Source organism: Harpia harpyja, chromosome 4, assembly GCF_026419915.1.
Source record: "Harpia harpyja isolate bHarHar1 chromosome 4, bHarHar1 primary haplotype, whole genome shotgun sequence".
Classification (NCBI taxonomy): Eukaryota; Metazoa; Chordata; class Aves; order Accipitriformes; family Accipitridae; genus Harpia; species Harpia harpyja.
Window position 1 is genome coordinate 71312723 of NC_068943.1, and position 19018 is coordinate 71331740.

At 42.2% G+C, this 19018-nt stretch overlaps 1 protein-coding gene across 18 annotated transcripts in view; it reads left to right on the top strand.

Moving 5' to 3' along the window:
* Positions 1–19018, top strand: part of SYNE1 (spectrin repeat containing nuclear envelope protein 1) — a 327350-nt gene that overhangs the window by 238260 nt on the left and 70072 nt on the right. For 17 of the 18 annotated variants that reach the window (XR_008234789.1, XM_052784707.1, XM_052784709.1 and 14 more), the window contains 9 exons: positions 525–656; positions 819–974; positions 1900–2109; positions 3655–3756; positions 12623–12742; positions 14581–14781; positions 15463–15636; positions 16083–16214; positions 18445–18641. Coding sequence is in view for 17 of the 18 variants with exons in the window: in XM_052784707.1 (XP_052640667.1) it covers positions 525–656; positions 819–974; positions 1900–2109; positions 3655–3756; positions 12623–12742; positions 14581–14781; positions 15463–15636; positions 16083–16214; positions 18445–18641 (1424 nt within the window). In the remaining variant the exon portion in view is untranslated. The remainder of the gene's footprint in view (positions 1–524; positions 657–818; positions 975–1899; positions 2110–3654; positions 3757–12622; positions 12743–14580; positions 14782–15462; positions 15637–16082; positions 16215–18444; positions 18642–19018) is intronic. The other variant, XM_052784699.1, reaches the window with a different exon arrangement.

Genomic DNA, 19018 nt, shown 5'->3' on the forward strand with positions numbered 1-19018 from the left:
TCTGGCGACAACTTAGAGGAAAAACTGTTATTTTCAGTTTGAATTTATTGGTTGCATTCAGTTCTTGACCTTAGTGGGTATGTGACAAAGAAGCAAGTGATTTCAGCCACAGAATTTTTACTGAAAGAAACAGGGATTAATCAACTAAACCAGGGACAAACCAAGATCTGTATTAACATACATCCTCCATTTTATTGTTAATAGACGCAGGCCCGCTATTCTTTATATAACACTACATTAAAATCAGTTCCAAAATTCTAAATATCTTGTATTCATTCAACAGTAGTTAATTAATTTTTTGGTAAAAATAAGTCATTGCTAATTCTGGCCACAAGTAATTATTCTGCACTTCTAGCGAACCTCCTGTTGAGCAACCTCTTATTCAAGGTAACCACGACACGGAACAGTCGTGGGAGGGCCATGAGCACTATTTGGTGATATCCTCAGTCAGCAGTAGAATCTGTATAGCTGAATTTTGTGCCCTATATATGGTAGAAGCATCCTAATTAGTATTTCTCTCTCAGCAGCTTTGTAGCAGACCAAACAGACTGATATCTGGAATGCCTTTGTATAAGGAGGAAGGACAGGATGAAGACAAATCAGTGTCACCAGTATTGGTTGAACTGAATCAGGCCTTTGAAGATGTGTCATCTGAGGTAAAATTTCAATTGTCTTTACACCTATCCTCCAGCAGAGCCACATTTACAATGAAAACTCCTCTAGCTCCCACCTGGAAATCCAGCCCTTTCCCAAATATTAGATGTTAGAAAGAGTATCTTGTACTTCTGCTCTGGACTTCTCTGGCTCCTTTTGCCCAGGCTGGACGGGTGGAGGAGAGCCTGCATCTTGAACAGAAGCTGTATAATGGTGTCACAGCCACCTCGTTGTGGCTAGATGGTGTGGAAGAACAGGTCTTTGTTGCTACAGCTCTGTTGCCAGAGGAAGAAACAGAAACATACCTCTGCAAGCAAGAGGTAAGGAATCCATGAATAGGACTTTCTTTAAATTGCCAATGGGGATACATTTTGTGTAGTGTTTAGAAAGAAAATATTAGAATCCTGGATAAGTGACATGTCACTGTCATAATCTCTATGTAATTGCAGTATTCTAGTGGTAGAAGTAACCTTATTGACCATGTGGAGAATATTGCAGAAAGCAGCACTTGACCCAGATTTTGCCTGGTCAGAAGAGAATTAAGGATAGAGTCTTTCTTCTGTTTAACTTCTTTGTTAAGCATTAGCAAACACTACATTGTTAAAATTGACATTAAGTGAAAAAGAGGGAGGAATACTCTGGGATATAGAAACAGTACAAATTCATCAACTTTAAATGGGGCAGGGGGAAGAGGGGGAGAGGAGCGGTGTGGAAGGGAGGGAGCAGGGGAGAGGGAGAAAGAGAGAGAGGGGTGATAGGATAAGGGGTAATGGTTTTAAACTAAAAGAGGGTAGATTCAGACTAGATGCAAGGAAGAAATTTTTTATGCTGAGGGTGGTGAAACACCAGAACAGGTTGCCCAGGGAGGTGGTAGACGCCCCATCCCTGGAAACATTCAAGGTCAGGTTGGACAGGTCTTTGAGCAACCTGATCTAGTTGAAGACATCGCTGCTCATTGCAGGGGTGGTTGGACTGGGTGACCTTTAAAGGTCCCTTCCAACCCAAACCATTCTATGATTCTATGATTCTACATCATTTTGTTTCAGGACTTGTTTTCCTCAGAGCAGTCTGGGGTCTTCTTACTGTCAGAGATACTGTAGCTGCATAACTTTGTCTAGAGTGTCTATATTAACAATGTAAAAAAGTCACTGCATCACTGCAAAATTAGACAATGGTTATGGCAATATGTTTGCCTGCTTTACAGAATGTCTGATTGTCACCTTGTTTTGTTTTCTATAAAATCAGTCACTTGCCAAAGAAATCAAAGATGTAACAGAAGAAATGGATAAGAACAAGAACTTATTTGCTCAGGTATTTCCTGAGAATGGTGATAATAGGGATATTATAGAAGACACTTTGGATTGTCTCCTGAGAAGACTGACCTTACTGGAGTCAGCAGTAAACCAGAGATGCCATCAGATGAAAGGACGACTCCAGCAAATAGTGACTTTCAAGGTATGATGTCCACCTGAAGGAACAGGGGTACACCCCTGTAACAGGGGTACATATCAAATGGGGATATAAAGGGTGCAATTCTCAAAGAAATGAGAATTTCTGGTACCAAATCAAAAGAACAAGGTTGTCACAGGATTTTACGGAAAAATCAAACTTCTTCTTAGGCTATGCAAAACTTGGCACCCAAATCATGATTCAAAATTTGAACTCTCGGCTAGAAGCCTTCTGCAACTCGTGCAATTATTGTAAAGTGATCATTCATCCCATGTTTTCTTACCCTGCTGGCATTACATAAAAGGAAGTTGTTGACTACTGTTGTCAAAGGAGAAAAAGCAACTTTAGAGTTCCACTCTATACATTCTATAATTTGACAAATGATAGAGTACACTGTTTTTATTAGCTGAGATAAGGTAGAAAACATAACACTGATTCCCACCTTTCTGACCATCTTTAAGCCATCCCGTTACTCTCTAAGAGCTTGTATCTCAAGCTGTCTCTAGTGAGCAAAGCAGAAAAAATGGAGAACTGTGTGCTTTTAGAAATCTTTTCAAACAGAATTCAGAAATGCTTTCAGGTCTTACTTGGTGTCTACCTTCTCTCCTATTATTATCATATAAAGCCTCCAGTATGGTTTAGTTTTAATGAAAAAAAATAAATTACAACCAAAAAAATGGAAAATAGATTCCTGTTGTCTTTAGATTAGGATCATTGTTCCATAGGTTGTTACTACAGCATTTTGTTCCAAACTCCATAACCTTTCCTCTGCAGTAGGTAGGAAAAAAGATTTCCACATTTTTCAATGAAAGGCCTGCCTTTGCTGAAGAAAGCAGGCAAATTAATTAGAATCCTGTGCATTATTAATATACCAGAGATATTTAGAATTTAAAAGGATTACTGCATGGAAAAAAAAATAGTCTGTAACGCACCCCTTATATAATGCTGAAAATCTTAGAAAAATGTGCTGATAATTTTCTGTTGGGATGAATGCATGAAAAAAAGAGTAATAGTAGATTGGCAAAATTGCTAAGTAATATTTGTGTGCCTAGTCTGATAAGGTACTCTAAAAGTTGTAATGTGTAGTTAGCCCTGTAATGTGTTGAAGCCTTGTTTACTTCTTTGTTATATTTGCTCAAGTTTGTAATGAAAAAAGCTTGTCTTAAAAAGTAAAACCTTGCTTGTTTACAAGTTAATGTGATTGAATAAAATACGTAGACAAGAACAACATATTTTTGTTAAATGAAGCTAATGACCCTTGCTAATTAATTATCAAATTAGAAGGCAGAAGTAGAAGTGTGTTCACAGGTTATGTTTTGAAGAGGGGTTGCTTTAGCTTTTAGCTCATATATATCCAGTTACTGATTTTCAGCGATGTTAAATGTTTTGCATTGTCTAATAGTGATGCTTCCAATTTTGGATAGATTTTATGCCTTAGTGCTGACATTGTAACATTGTAATGCTTTAAACTTTTTAAAACATAAAATATTTTTCAGTTGGTTTGTGCTATGATTGGTTATAATTTGTTGTTGTTGTTGTTGTCTCCTGTAGAATGATCTGAAGCTCCTGTTTACATCGGTGGCTGATAACAAATACTTAGTTCTACAGAAACTAGCAGAGGCAGTTGAGAGACCAGAAACAGAACAAATGCAGGTATTACCAAATCTCTATTACTTGGGGAGGGGGGAAAAGGTAAAATTTCTATTCAAAGTATAAATAGATTCTGGAGAATAGTTGCTTTTTATGGGAGAATGTATGTGTTCACATGAAATATGTGAAAATGAGTACTTCCAAGAGAGTACTACAGTCTTTATAAATTAAAAAAACCCAAAACAAACCAAAACAAACCAACACAAAGTGTCTTTCTTATCTCCCCAGCTGACCTAGTTTTGCATACACTGGGCAGTATTTGAAAGAAAGAAAACTTCAATGAACCAAAAAAAGTCTAAAGTTTGACTAAATTGTTTGGCTATTACACTTTATTAAAAACCAAAGGCACTTTCTTCTGCACTGGTTGGTAGTAACATCTTCACTGTTATTCATTTTAATTTAAGGCAATAATTGTTTTTTCTTTATCAGGAGTTGCCTGATGAATAATTAATTATTAATATGACAAAATATATACCATTTCCTTGTTTCTGTTTTGCCAATGAGAAAAGTGAATGAAGTATGCTAAGGGCTACTTTCTACGGATGTTTCTTGTTACCCAAGAGCTACTGATGTCTGGTGCCAGCAGGTGACTGAGATGAAGAGGCTTATCTTTCAGCTAAACAGAAATAGTGGTCTTTTTATATACCTGATAATCAAATTTTGAAGGAATTTTAAGTCTCCTGTATGAGTAAGAGAGCTGGCATTCTGTGTCTTTCTTTTCTATCTTCCATGATGCAAAAGATTGGCAAAAATTTATCTTCTGTGTCATTAATTTAACAACCAAATAGGAAAAAAACGTGGTAACAAAAGCAACTGAATTGATTTGTTTCTGAACATCTACCTTGGCTGATAAAACATTCAAATTTAAAAGCATTGCTGTTTGTTTAAGATGTGATTGGGAAGGTAGAGATAAGGCCCTTAAACAGCCAGGTAACTTAGCTGCATGAAGTTTAAGTTTAGTGACTGTATTGTGCATCCTCTGCATTACTGGGAGTCAGGAGTTCTGTTCACATATATAGTTTAAGCATATATGGATAGGCGGTTTCCAAGAAAGGGCCTTAACAAAGGACTTTAACTACAGGAGTCTACTTTGTGCTTTTAAATTTGTTATAGCTTGCATGCATTACTTCAGCAGACTCCTAGGTTGAAAGACTTAGGAAAGCTTGTAGCTTTGTCGTGGTTTAACCCCAGCCAGCAACTAAACACCACGCAGCCGCTCACTTACTCCCCCCCACCCAGTGGGATGGGGGAGAAAATCGGGAAAAGAAGCAAAACCCGTGGGTTGAGATAAGAACGGTTTAATAGAACAGAAAAGAAGAAACTAATAATGATAATGATAACACTAATAAAATGACAACAGCAATAATGAAAGGATTGGAATGTACAAATGATGCGCAGTGTAATTGCTCACCACCCGCCGACCGACACCCAGCCAGTCCCCGAGCGGCGAATCCCTGCCCCCCACTTCCCCGTTCCTAGCCTAGATGGGACGTCACATGGTATGGAATACCCCGTTGGCCAGTTTGGGTCAGGTGCCCTGGCTGTGTCCTGTGCCAACTTCTTGTGCCCCTCCAGCTTTCTCACTGGCTGGGCATGAGAAGCTGAAAAATCCTTGACATTAGTCTAAACACTACTGAGCAACAACTGAAAACATCAGTGTTATCAACATTCTTCGCTCTGAACTCAAAACATAGCACTGTACCAGCTACTAGGAAGACAGTTAACTCTATCCCAGCTGAAACCAGGACAGTATCCACCCCTTATTCTATACCATTGACGTCATGCACAGTTCCCATACCTTTAGTTACATCCTGATCAATCATCACCTTTCCATTCCTTTAAGACATATGAGCAATGATATATATATATGTATACACACACAGACATATCATTCCTTTAGTTCATGGGTCATGTTCATAAAATGTTCATTGAGTTCATTTAGTTTCCGACTCTGGGCCCATCTGTCATACCAGTCTTTCTGGGCAGGAGGGATGGTGCAAAGTCCTCTCAGTCGGTAGAGCAGAATTGGGCTTCAGTGCAGTGTGACAAGCAGGTGACATTTGGCGCAGCAGGTGGATGGTGTGCACCGTTGGATTGTTGCATGCTGGAGTCAGTTCTGGTTCCATCACTACTGCGCTTTGCTCAGTTTTATCACAGTTCTTTTCTTGCTTGATCTAAGTGATTCTTACTATAGTACTATGGATATAGCACATAATTATAGTAAGGATAACATACAGTAGCAGGGTTATATAGCAACTAATATACAGTTTAATTCTGGCTGCTCTCACCTAAAATTAAATCCCCTTGAGGCACACATCGGACTTCCCCATCTTTTCACATCACCCACCAAGTGCACCCAGGCCCTTGAGCAAAAGCAATCCCACGAACGGGTTTACCTTTGCCTGAGGCAGGAGTAACCCAGACTGTCTTCCCTAACATATTTTTTATATGCACTACAGGGACTTTATCCCCTTCTACAGTATGTAAAAATTCTGACTGGGCAGGGCCACCCCGATTGGCAGATCCTCTGGTGTTGACTAACCAGGTGGCTTTTGCTAAATGTGTATCCCAATGTTTGAAAGTTCCACCCCCCATTGCTCTCAATGTAGTCTTTAACAGTCCATTGTATTGCTCAATTTTCCCAGAGGCTGGTGCATGATAGGGGATATGATACACCCACTCAATGCCATGCTCTTTGGCCCAGGTGTCTATGAGGTTGTTTCGGAAATGAGTCCCGTTGTCTGACTCAATTCGTTCTGGGGTGCCATGTCGCCACAAGACTTGCTTTTCTAGGCCCAGGATAGTGTTCCGGGCGGTGGCATGGGGCACAGAATATGTTTCCAGCCATCCAGTGGTTGCTTCCACCATCGTGAGCACATAGCGCTTGCCTTGGCAAGTTTGTGGGAGTGTGATATAGTCAATCTGCCAGGCTTCTCCATATTTATATTTCAGCCATCGCCCTCCATACCACAGGGGCTTTAACCGCTTGGCTTGCTTAATTGCAGCACATGTTTCACATTCATGGATAACCTGTGCAATAGTGTCCATGGTCAAGTCCACCCCTCGGTCACGAGCCCATCTATATGTTGCATCTCTTCCCTGATGGCCTGAAGCATCATGGGCCCACCGAGCCATAAATAGCTCACCCTTATGTTGCCAGTCCAGGTCCACCTGAGCCACTTCAATCTTGGCAGCCTGATCCACCTGTTGGTTGTTTTGATGTTCTTCAGTGGCCCGACTCTTGGGTATGTGAGCATCTACATGACGTACTTTTACAACCAGATTCTCTAGCCGGGATGCAATATCTTGCCACAGTGTGGCAGCCCAGATGGGTTTACCTCTGCGCTGCCAGTTGCTCTGCTTCCATTGCTGTAGCCACCCCCACAGGGCATTTGCCACCATCCATGAGTCAGTATAGAGATAGAGCACTGGCCACTTTTCTCTTTCAGCAATATCTAATGCTAGCTGGATGGCTTTCACCTCTGCAAACTGACTCGATTCACCTTCTCCTTCAGCAGTTTCTGCAACTTGTCGTGTAGGACTCCATACGGCAGCTTTCCACCTCCGATGCTTTCCCACGATGCGACAGGATCCGTCAGTGAACAGGGCATATTGCCTCTCATTTTCTGGCAGTTTATTATACAGCGGGGCCTCTTCAGCACGTGCCACCTCCTCCTCTGGTGACATTCCAAAATCTTTGCCTTCTGGCCAGTCCGTGATCACTTCCAAAATTCCTGGGCGACTGGGGTTTCCTATGCGAGCCCGTTGTGTGATCAGTGCAATCCACTTACTCCACGTGGCATCAGTCGCGTGATGTGTAGAAGAGACCCTCCCTTTGAACATCCAGCCCAGCACTGGCAGTCGGGGTGCTAAGAGGAGCTGTGTTTCAGTACCAACCACTTCTGAGGCAGCTTGAACTCCTTCATATGCTGCCAATATCTCTTTTTCAGTTGGAGTATAGCGAGCTTCGGATCCCCGATATCCTTGACTCCAAAACCCCAGGGGTCGGCCTCGGGTCTCCCCAGGTGCTTTCTGCCAGAGGCTCCAAGTAGGGCCATTCTCCCCAGCTGCAGTATAGAGCACATTTTTAACATCTTGTCCTGTCCGGACTGGTCCAAGGGCTACTGCGTGAACAATCTCCCGTTTAATTTGTTCAAAGGCTTGTTATTGCGCAGGGCCCCATTGAAAATCATTCTTCTTTCGGGTCACTTGATAGAGAGGGCTTACAATCAGACTGTAATTTGGAATATGCATTCTCCAAAACCCCACGACACCTAAGAAGGTGTTTCCTTTTTATTAGTTGGTGGAGACATAGCTGCTATTTTGTTAATCACATCCATTGGGATCTGACGACGCCCATCTTGCCATTTTATTCCTAAAAACTGGATCTCCCGTGCAGGTCCCTTGACCTTACTTTCTTTTATGGCAAAACCGGCTTTCAGAAGGATTTGGATTATTTTCTTCCCTTTCTCAAAGACTTCTTCTGCTGTGTTGCCCCATACGATGATGTCATCAATGTATTGCAGGTGTTCCGGAGCTTCACCTTTTTCCAGTGCAGTCTGGATTAGTCCATGGCAAATGGTGGGGCTGTGTTTCCACCCCTGGGGCAATCGATTCCAAGTGTACTGGACACCCCTCCAAGTAAAGGCAAATTGTGGACGACACTCTGCTGCCAGAGGGATTGAGAAAAACGCATTAGCAATGTCAATTGTAGCATACCACTTGGCTGCCTTTGACTCTAGTTCGTATTGAAGTTCTAGCATATCTGGAATGGCAGCACTCAGCGGTGGCGTAACTTCATTCAGGCCGCGATAGTCAACTGTTAGTCTCCACTCCCCATTAGACTTTCGCACAGGCCATATGGGACTATTAAAAGGTGAGCGAGTTTTGCTGATCACTCCTTGGCTCTCCAGTTGGCGAATCAACTTGTGGATGGGAATCAGAGAGTCTCGGTTGGTGCGATATTGCCGCCAGTGCACCGTCGTGGTAGCAATTGGTACTTGTTGTTCTTCAACCCTCAGCAACCCCACAATCGAAGGGTCTTGAGAGAGACCAGGCAGGGTAGACAGCTGTTCCGTGCCCTCCGTCTCCAAGGCAGCTATACCAAAAGCCCATCGATACCCCTTTGGGTCCTTAAAATACCCTCTCCTGAGATAGTCTATGCCAAGGATGCACGGAGCCTCTGGACCAGTCACAAGGGGGTGTTTCTGCCATTCATTCCCAGTTAGGCTTACTTCAGCTTCCAATACAGTTAAGTCTTGGGATCCCCCTGTCACACCAGAAATAGAAATGGGTTCTGCCCCTTCATAACTTGATGGCATTAAAGTACACTGTGCGCCGGTGTGTACTAGAGCCTTATACTCCTGTGGGTCTAACGTGCCAGGCCATCGAATCCACACAGTCCAATAGACCCGGTTATCCCTTTCCTCCACCTGGCTGGAGGCAGGGCCTCTCTAATTCTGGTCAGAGTATCCAGTATTCACTTCTCGTAAAATTGGCTCAGAAGTCCCTTCAAGAGGATCAGAAATAAGATCAGCCCTTCTACTCTGTTTGGAAACCGGAGCGGCATTTTTCCTGGTAGAATCCCCTTTTGTGGTGTTTTTTCCTCGCAGCTCACGTACCCGTGCATTTAGGACCGAGGTAGGTTTTCCATCCCATTTCCTCATGTCCTCTCCATGATCACATAAGTAAAACCACAGGGCACCTCGCGGTGTGTACCTTCTATATTCTCTCTCTTGGGCAGAGGAGCGCTCACTCCTAATAGCTGAGACATTGGTCCTTACAGGTGGGCAACAGGACATCTCCTCTTTGAATTGCTGGAAATCCTCAGACAGCTTCTCCACAGCCAAAATGCAGGCTTGTAGGGAGGAGGAGAGATTTTCTTCATATTGACGGAGTTGGCGAGCCACTTCATCCACTGTCGGTGCCTCTTCGTCTTTCCAGGTCATTATTGCCAGTGAGTTGGCATAGGACGATGGTGCGCTCCGCACAAACTTCCGCCACATGGGTCGTGTGCATTGGACTTCGTCTGGATCTTTGGGTAATTGTGGGTTGTCCGGATCATGATGAATTGTCTCTAGCACAGCTAATTCCCTCAGATATTGGATACCTTTTTCCATGGTTGTCCACTTGCTTGATTGACATATAACATCTTCCTTAAAGGGGTACCTTTCCTTCACACTTGACAGGAGTCGCCTCCAGAGGCTGATGGCTTGTGTCCCTCTTCCAATTGCCTTGTCAATGCCACCTTCCCTGGCAAGCGATCCCAGCTGCTTGGCTTCCCTACCTTCTAATTCCAAGCTATTAGCCCCATTGTCCCAGCATCGGAGGAGCCAGGTGATAATATGCTCACCTATACGGCGGCCAAAATCTTTTCGCATATCCCGCAGCTCACTCAAGGATAGGGACCGGGTTATTACCTCTGGTTCTGCCTCTTCCTCCTGTTCCCGTGATGACCCTGGTTCGCCTTCATCCTTCGCTAAGCGAACTGATTTTTTTGTATATTTCTTTTTCTGTACGGGGGCAACTGATACTGGTGCAGGTTGGTCCGCTGGTTCAGTTGCAGTACCGCTCGCCGGGTCTTGGATAACCGCAGTGTCTGTTGCCAAGGTTTGGGTAGCTGCTGTGCTCGTTGCTGGGGCTGGAGGGACCTCAGTGCCCGTTGCCGAGGTTTGGGTAGCTGCCGTGCCCATTGCTGAGGCTGGAGGGGCTGCAGTGCCTGTCGCTGAGGTTTGGGTAGCCACAGTGCTCGTCGCCAGGGCTGGAGGGGCCGCAGTGCCCGTTGCCGAGGTTTGAGTGACCGCAGTGCTCATCGTTTTGTTGTTAGGTCCAGAGACCTTCTCTTCCCCTTGAGGGTACTGAGTGGTGTCGAACAGGGCTCGATAGGCATGGGCCAGGCCCCAGCACGTTGCAGTAATTTGTATCTCTCTGGAGCTGCCGGGGTGACAGCATACCTTTTCCAAATATTTTACTAGTTCTTCTGGATTCTGCACTTGTTCAGGGGTGAATTTCCAAAACATTGGAGGTGCCCACTTTTCTAGGTACTTGCCCATACTACCCCACACACCCTGCCACTCATAATTATCCAGCCTTGGGGCAGATCTCTGGGTGATTTTCTTAAATAGTTGTTTAACCTTAAACGAGAGCTGAACCACATTCAGAAGCATGCTAATTCCTAGCAGTAGGGCTAGGACCGTGCTGGTCCCAACATCCCAAGAGTATTCAAATTTTTCAAAATTCTCAAACACCATTGTAACTGGACTGAAGGAGAAAGGAGAGGGGAAGAAAGGTATCCCACCCATAGACTGGTTTTCCAAGGAGGAAAGGTAAATGGTATAATTATTAATAGTTTCCCACAGATGGCTTCCACAGTATAAAGGTGACAATGCTGGGTGCAAGTACCGGATTAATCCCACAGCTGACGACTTTATCATACCATAAACCAGTGTTATACAATACATCAAAGCGAAAACCTTAATCCACCTCCCACAGATGATAAGCAGCAGAAGAGGGACTACATACAGCAAGCGGGGTGATACATAACAGAACTTTAAAAACCAGAGCAACAACTCTAAGAACGCATAAATCAACATAATGACCAGCGACTATTAGACCGATATAATGAATGCTTATAACAAATTTGTTTTAACAAGCTCTGGTCAGGTTTGTCGTTATCTCAACCCTTCGTGCCCCACGTTGGGCGCCAAAAAGGACTGTCGTGGTTTAACCCCAGCCAGCAACTAAACACCACGCAGCCGCTCACTCACTCCCCCCCACCCAGTGGGATGGGGGAGAAAATCGGGAAAAGAAGGAAAACCCGTGGGTTGAGATAAGAACGGTTTAATAGAACAGAAAAGAAGAAACTAATAATGATAATGATAACACTAATAAAATGACAACAGCAATAATGAAAGGATTGGAATGTACAAATGATGCGCAGTGTAATTGCTCACCACCCGCCGACCGACACCCAGCCAGTCCCCGAGCGGCGAATCCCTGCCCCCCACTTCCCCGTTCCTATACTGGATGGGACGTCACATGGTATGGAATACACCGTTGGCCAGTTTGGGTCAGGTGCCCTGGCTGTGTCCTGTGCCAACTTCTTGTGCCCCTCCAGCTTTCTCACTGGCTGGGCATGAGAAACTGAAAAATCCTTGACATTAGTCTAAACACTACTGAGCAACAACTGAAAACATCAGTGTTATCAACATTCTTCGCTCTGAACTCAAAACATAGCACTGTACCAGCTACTAGGAAGACAGTTAACTCTATCCCAGCTGAAACCAGGACAAGCTTCCATTGAAAAAAGTCAAGTTATCACCTGCATACACTTGCAAATACCAACCTGTGTTCTTAAGTTGTGGTTTTCCAAGTGCAAAAGGGGATGTACAGGTCCTTTTCCTTGACAGTAATTTTGTCCCTATTCTGGTCCTGAAAGGGAACTATGTACAGCTCTTTGCTATCATGTGTCTTCTGCTGTGATGGTTGTTTGCTTGGTACTCAGATATGACAGGAATGAGTGTTAATAAAAAGAATGCTTTAGAAGAAGGTGTTAGAAAAAATAATAGTCCTTTTGTGCCTGTGCTACATAATTAAAAGCATGGAACTTCACAACAAGGTTTGGTATAAAATAGTGGATGATACTAAAACAGCTTGTTATTAAAAAAATAATAATGCCATATTGTATTTAACTTTAAGAAGCAAGCCAGGCTCTCCCAACTTTGAATTAATACTTTTTCTTTACAGTATCCTTTAAAATTTCAGCAGATTGAAGGACTGATTAATACTTCAGGCAGAAAAGAGAATATGTATGGTAGCTACAGTATTGTTATTAAACCTTCAAACTAAATGATGTAATTTTCAAATACAGGTCATACTGCAGGCAGAAGAAGGTTTGAAGGAACTAGACGCTGGAATCAATGAATTAAAGAAGCGTGTAGACAAGCTACAAATTGACCAATCTTCTGTGCAAGAGCTGTCTAAGATCCAGGTATGGTTCGTAAGTTCCATCCTAGATCTGTCTGGTGAGATCAAAGATATTAATATGCTCCTTTTTATTGTTCATAAGGCAGTTCAGGAAAGTGTATTTAAAAGCATTTCTGTGTGTATAAAAGAATATTTTCTCTCTGATTCACCTACTTTTTGTACTTTTGCATTTTCAGATTTTCTAACATCTCTATTATTAGCAGTATTAATCATAAAAACACAGAAAAACATGTTTTCTTTCAGCTCTTCTTGACTCCCTGTTCGAACAGATAAAGTTAAGCATGTAAACATAAATGTCAGCTGAAGGTTGATCCCTGTTCTCACCAGTGTCTCGTAATCTGGGGTTTAGTTCTCTCGCATCTGTCATTAAAAAACACTGAGGGGGATGAAAGGGGATAGATAGCTAAGTGTGGCCTGAAACTGGAAATGTTCTGCTTTTACTAGAACAGCTGTCATGTTCCTGCATGCTTTCAGTTAGATTTGGTTTTGAACACACCTACGCAGCAGGACTTTTATCTTAAGGCTCTCTGAGGTAGATACATGTGGGTAATTGATCCAGAACTTCTATAAGGTTGTTGAAACTCCTCTGTGAGCAGTTTGGTGCTGAGGCAGGGCAATGCTTAAGGAAAGATCAAGGAGAAGGTTTATTGCTGAATTTTACCCTTTATAATGACATAATAATAAATTGGAAGCAAAGAAAACAGATGAAACTGGACCATAAATTTATTAAGCCAATAAAACAGTGATCTCAATTTAAAAAGAATGACAAAAGTTTGTGCAAGTGTGTCTTTTGCCCAGTTCTTTATCCTTTTGGTCTTAGAGCCTCCCGCTTTTTTTTTTTTTTTTCCTGTCAGATTATGTGTATAGATATCCTCCCCCGCCCTTGATTTCAGTTTTTAGGAAAGCCTTCCTTTTGCTTTTGTGATACTTGCATTTCTCACAATTTTCTCTTTAAAGCTAGGACAGCCAGCTGCAGTCTGAGGGTAGGTACTTTACACTGGATGCTCATAGAGATAGTTTGGTTTATTAGTTTCTGGATGTCTTGTCTTGATCAAAAGTATGGGCTTATCCTCACAGTCAGACATATGTTCTGAGAATACAATTCTCAAAGCCAAAACAAGAAGGTAGTCCTGTTCAGGTGAAGAAAAGCATCTGTGGGTTTTTCCTCACTTTCGTGGTTGAGGTATGCAAGATGAGTAATAACACATGGAAACTGATGAGATTCTTTCTTTTGGTTCATTTTGTAATTTGGCCGTATAGGCACACTGTGAAGTGCACACTGTGAAGTACACACTGCACTTTTTTGGACTTTACTGTTCTATATAAAGTATACTGCTATTCTAGGCCTGGTTTGGTTTTTACAGGTTGTATGTATCTTGCTTGCTACCAGTAAGCTACTGGGTCTGGAGAGGGAAACATCTGGCTTTGAGATGCCTATAGTCTGTAGCCATGATGGAGTCCATCCAACCCTCTGCCATATAAGAAGCCAAATGTAAACAACATCTGCAGTGTGCAGTAGCCACACAGTAATCTGGTTTTGGATGACTTAAGCCCAATCACCCTACTCCTTTGCTACTTAAAGCAAGCCTTTGGGACTTTGCTAACTTTGTTCCCAAATGTATGCACTTGAAAGAGTTGCAGGTCTTGCTTAATTTTTTCTCTCTTTAAATCGTGAGTTGTTAATTTATCAATGAAGACAGTATATCTGCATAGTCTTTTTGAGCAGGGAATAGATGTTATTCTGCTAGTATTCACAGAAGAATACAGGGACAGTAAGGTTACTTCTAGGAAGACATGTAAGGTGTGAAATAAGGATCATCATTGCTGCTCTTTGCCCCCAAGGATAAGTATGATGAGCTCATGATGATCATTGGATCCAGACGGAGTGACCTGAATCAGAATCTGGCTCTTAAGAGGCAGTATGAACGGGCTTTGCAGGACCTGGCTGACCTGGTAGAAACAGGCCAAGAAAAGATGTCTGGTGGCCAGAAAATGATTGTTGCTTCTAAGGAAGAGGTTCGATTGTTACTTGACAAACATAAGGTAAGAAACTGTGACATATTTCTGGACTAATCATGACTGTAAGCTTCTACAAAGCAAATTGCTAGCCTTCTGTTCTTAAAGGTTCAGGAGCTTTTCAGAATGGTGGGCCAGTATTAAATCAGGATATATTAAAACTTACTGTATTTTAAATTGGAATCAATGAACTGTTCTGGCTGAATGATTTTCAGATGCTCTGTTGAAGGTGAGCCCGGGCAAATTGCATCTTCTTCCTTATTCTAATAAAAGTTCCTGTTCTTGTCCTGTCATGCTACATAGCAATTTCATCCACTACTCCATTTTTCCCAAGAGAAATTTCTGTTTGCTAATAGCACCTACAAACTATAAGAAAAATTTTCCACATTTTTTTTATTAGGCAGAATTTTTGGTGGTGTATATCTGATTTAAGCTATTTTTGTTTATGGAATGAGGGTTGGGATGGAATTTGTGGGAAATGATGACCTCTTTCTTTCTTTAAAAAGGCTGTTGTCCTTTTTAAACTGTGTGGTTGGATTTTGTGAAATGTTGATGGAGTGAAAAGTTTACCTGATTCTATGTCTACAGATACTTGATTGTACTGCTGTTGTCTTAAAATGTTGGTTTAGTGGTAATGAATTGAGTAACAATTGCACTTTCTTTTTTCTATTGTCTCTTTACCCTGTCCCTCACACCCAAATTTCTCAGGAATATTTTCAGGGGTTGGAGTCTCACATGATCCTGACGGAAACACTCTTTAGAAAGATGAGTAGCTTTGCTCTCTTGAAGGAAACTCAGTCACATTCAGAGCTAATGACACAAGCTTCAGCTGTATTAAAGCTGGCTCATAAACGAGGTGTGGAGCTGGAATACATTCTAGAGGTGAGAATTTCTGTGGTCTTTTCTGTACTGCCATTGTGATCAACCACCAGGTTATTCTATAATGTTGATTTCCTGTGATTGGACAGAATTAATGGACATCAGTCCCTTTTGTCATACACACAAGACACTGATAGACTACGTGTGATCTTTGCTATTTAGCTGTTGTGACCCTTAGGTGACACAAGTTGTGTTCCTCTAAATTTAGAAGAGCTACTTAGCTTTAGCTGACAAGGAGAATATGACAGCTTTATCCATGTGTTCTAACTAAAAGTTGTGCTTGACACAGAGATGGTGTCTTATTATAGGTTCACTAGACATTTGTACTGTTATTTCTGTACAATCACAGCCATGCAGCTATAGGATTTCAGATCGAGAAAGCAAGTAATAAAAATTCTAGACACGCAGATTCAATATTCACCATATACATGGATAATTTGTGTTTGCAGACCTGGATGCATCTGGATGAAGATTACCAGCAACTTAGCAGACAGCTGGAGTCTGTTGAAGGTAGCATCCCCACTGTTGGTTTGGTGGAAGAGACGGAGGACAGGCTTACAGATCGGATTACACTTTTTCAGGTTGGTGCTTTTTAGGCATTCTTTATGCAAAAGTTGGATGAAAGGAACCTCTGAAGGTCATCTAGTCCAGCCTCCCACTTGAAGTAGGACAGTTGCCATGGGCTGGATCAGCAATGGCTTTGGAAACCTCAAAAGATGGAGATCCCACAGGCGAGCTGGGGACCAGTTGCAGTGCTGCACCACTTCCTACTGAAAAGGTTTTCTATAATGCCCAATCTAAATCTTCAACTTTCAGCTTGTCTTTTTTATATTGTGTGGCACTACTGAGGAGCATTTACCTCTGTCATCTTTTTGATTCTACTCCAAATAGTGTAGGCCTTTGTTAGACCGGCCCTTATCCTAATGTTTATCAATCTAAACCAAGCAAACCTCCCTCAGCCTCTTTTTGAAGGACATGTGCTCTAGGTCCCTAAACATCTTAATAGCTCTACACCAGCCCTGACTACTACCTTCTTCTTGAACTTGGTGGGAGGTGGGGGCAGAGCAGAATCAGATACACAAGATGTGGCCTCATCAGCACCATGTAGATGAAGATTATAAAATAACTTAAGTCAGTTGTTCACAGTCCTAATGTAGGCCAGTGCTGTGGCTTCCCTTATTCATGATGTCTTGGTTATGGAAGATGCCAGGTTAAATACACTAGCCATTCCCTTCCTAGCCTGTACTGAGAAAATGGGGTTAGTCTGCCTAAGGCACAGAATTTGCACTTCTTGTTGAGCGTCCTGAGGTTTCTGCTGCCTCCAACCTCAAGTTTATCAAAGTGTCTCTGGACTAGGTCTGCCATTTTTTGTCTCAACCGCTCTCCATACATTAGTGTCATCCACAAATTTACTGAGGGACTGCTCTCTGTCATCATCCATGCCATTATGAAGATGTTGAAGATGTTTGGGCTCAAATATCAACAGTCTCTGGAGTACTCTGCCCATTACAGTCTGCCAGCCAGACATCAAGCCTTTGATCACTAGTGTTTGAGACTGGTAATGCAGCTAGTTTTCAACCCATGTAACAGTCCATTTATCCAGCCCCCATTCTCTCCGCTTCCAGAGAAGGGTCCTGTGGGAGAGAGTGTCAGAAGGCCACGCTGAATTCAGTCACATCAGAGACAGTAATTTTGTCATAAAATGTTGTCAAGTTAGTGAATCCAAGCTGAATATTCCTGATAACCTTTTGGTCCTTTGAAAATGGATTCCAAGAGGATGTGCTCCCTGATCTTTCCAGAGAGCAAGGTGGGGCTGAACAACCTGTGGTTCCCCAAGTTGCCTTCCTTCTCAAATGCAACAAAAACTAGATGTTTTCTACCACACCCTGTTTTTTCAGTCTGTTCTCAAAATGAGAATTCTGGTCTAGTGTTTTGTCTCATTATACACCAGACACTTTGGTTGGGGTTTTTTTTGTTTTCTTGTTTTGTTTTACAGAAAAATGTCTGCCAAATTTTTCTTGCAAGTTGACTTCTTGTCTACTCTGAATTTTTTATGTATATTGTTCTTTTACCAGACAGCTTTCTGCTTTTGCAATGGTATGAGGAGAACTTAAGCAATCTATTGTGTGTGGATTTTATTTTGGTTTTGTTTAATGCTAGGCTGTCTCTGCTCCAGGTTGGATTCAGAGTAAGAGTATGAACAGCCTTTCCTTTTTCAGTACCTTTTTTGCTTTCTTGTGCCATAACAATTGGTTTCTGTGTTCAGGGATTTGGATGGGTGGGGTGATCTTCTCTTTTGTAGCCATGGATAGCAGGAGGGTAGATCAGTAAAAGAAGAGTTGGATGACCACAGAGCTGAAGATAGGCATTGAAAGGGCTGAAGAGTGGCCACTGTTAATAAATAGATATTGGACACCTTTAACGTTCATTGAAGTAAAGTTTTCAGCAGATGGTAGACTAAGTTCTGACATTTTAATCAATTTCTCTCAGAAATGGTGTTGCTCCATGAAGATTCTTCTGAAAATATTCTTTTCAAGTGTAAAATATCTACACCAAGGAGGAGTTCATCATAAGGAGGTATCAATAGACATATTGAAGTGAGGGGTTCTGTGACAGCACGTTCAGATTTTGAGCAGGTTACCTCTATGATGGTTCTCAGGGAGTTCTAGACCTGGAGCAGAGGGCGAAAAATGTGATGTGCCGTGGTGACATTGGATATGCTACAAAATAGAATAAAAGAAAACTAAATGTTGAGAAAGTGTGGTACCAGAGACCTGCAGAGCTATCTAACCATCTCCTCTGTCATTACAGCATCTGAGATCTAACCTCACTGAATACCAACCTAAATTATACCAAGTGCTAGATGATGGGAAAAGGCTCCTTTTCTCTGTTAGCTGTTCAGATCTTGAAAGTCAGCTGAACCAACTAGGAGAATGCTGGTTAAGTAACACCAGCAAGGTTACCAAGGAGCTTCACAGGCTGGAGACAATACTGAAGCACTGGACAAGGTAATGCTGATGTAATGGACAGTATAAACTTCTTCTCCTGCACTGTTCAGGTCAAAGTCATTCTGAACTCAGAACTATTAGATTCGACATTTAAAAGAAAGTACTTTGAGATGCATATGATGGTTTGACTACTCTACAATATCCTACTTCTTTTCCATAGAAGTGCTATCATACTCTCTCATTTGCAATAAACATGTACCAGATAACAGCTGGTGGGAGGAAGTCAGAAGATATCTTATTTAGATGACTAATTTAGAAGCTCCATGTGCATACAGGTTGATGAGAAAGGGTGTGTGCTTTGCTAGGTAGCATGAGTAGCTTCAGCATGTTTTTGTAGGGGCATTACCACTGCTGGGTTCTCATGGGTCTGTGTCATT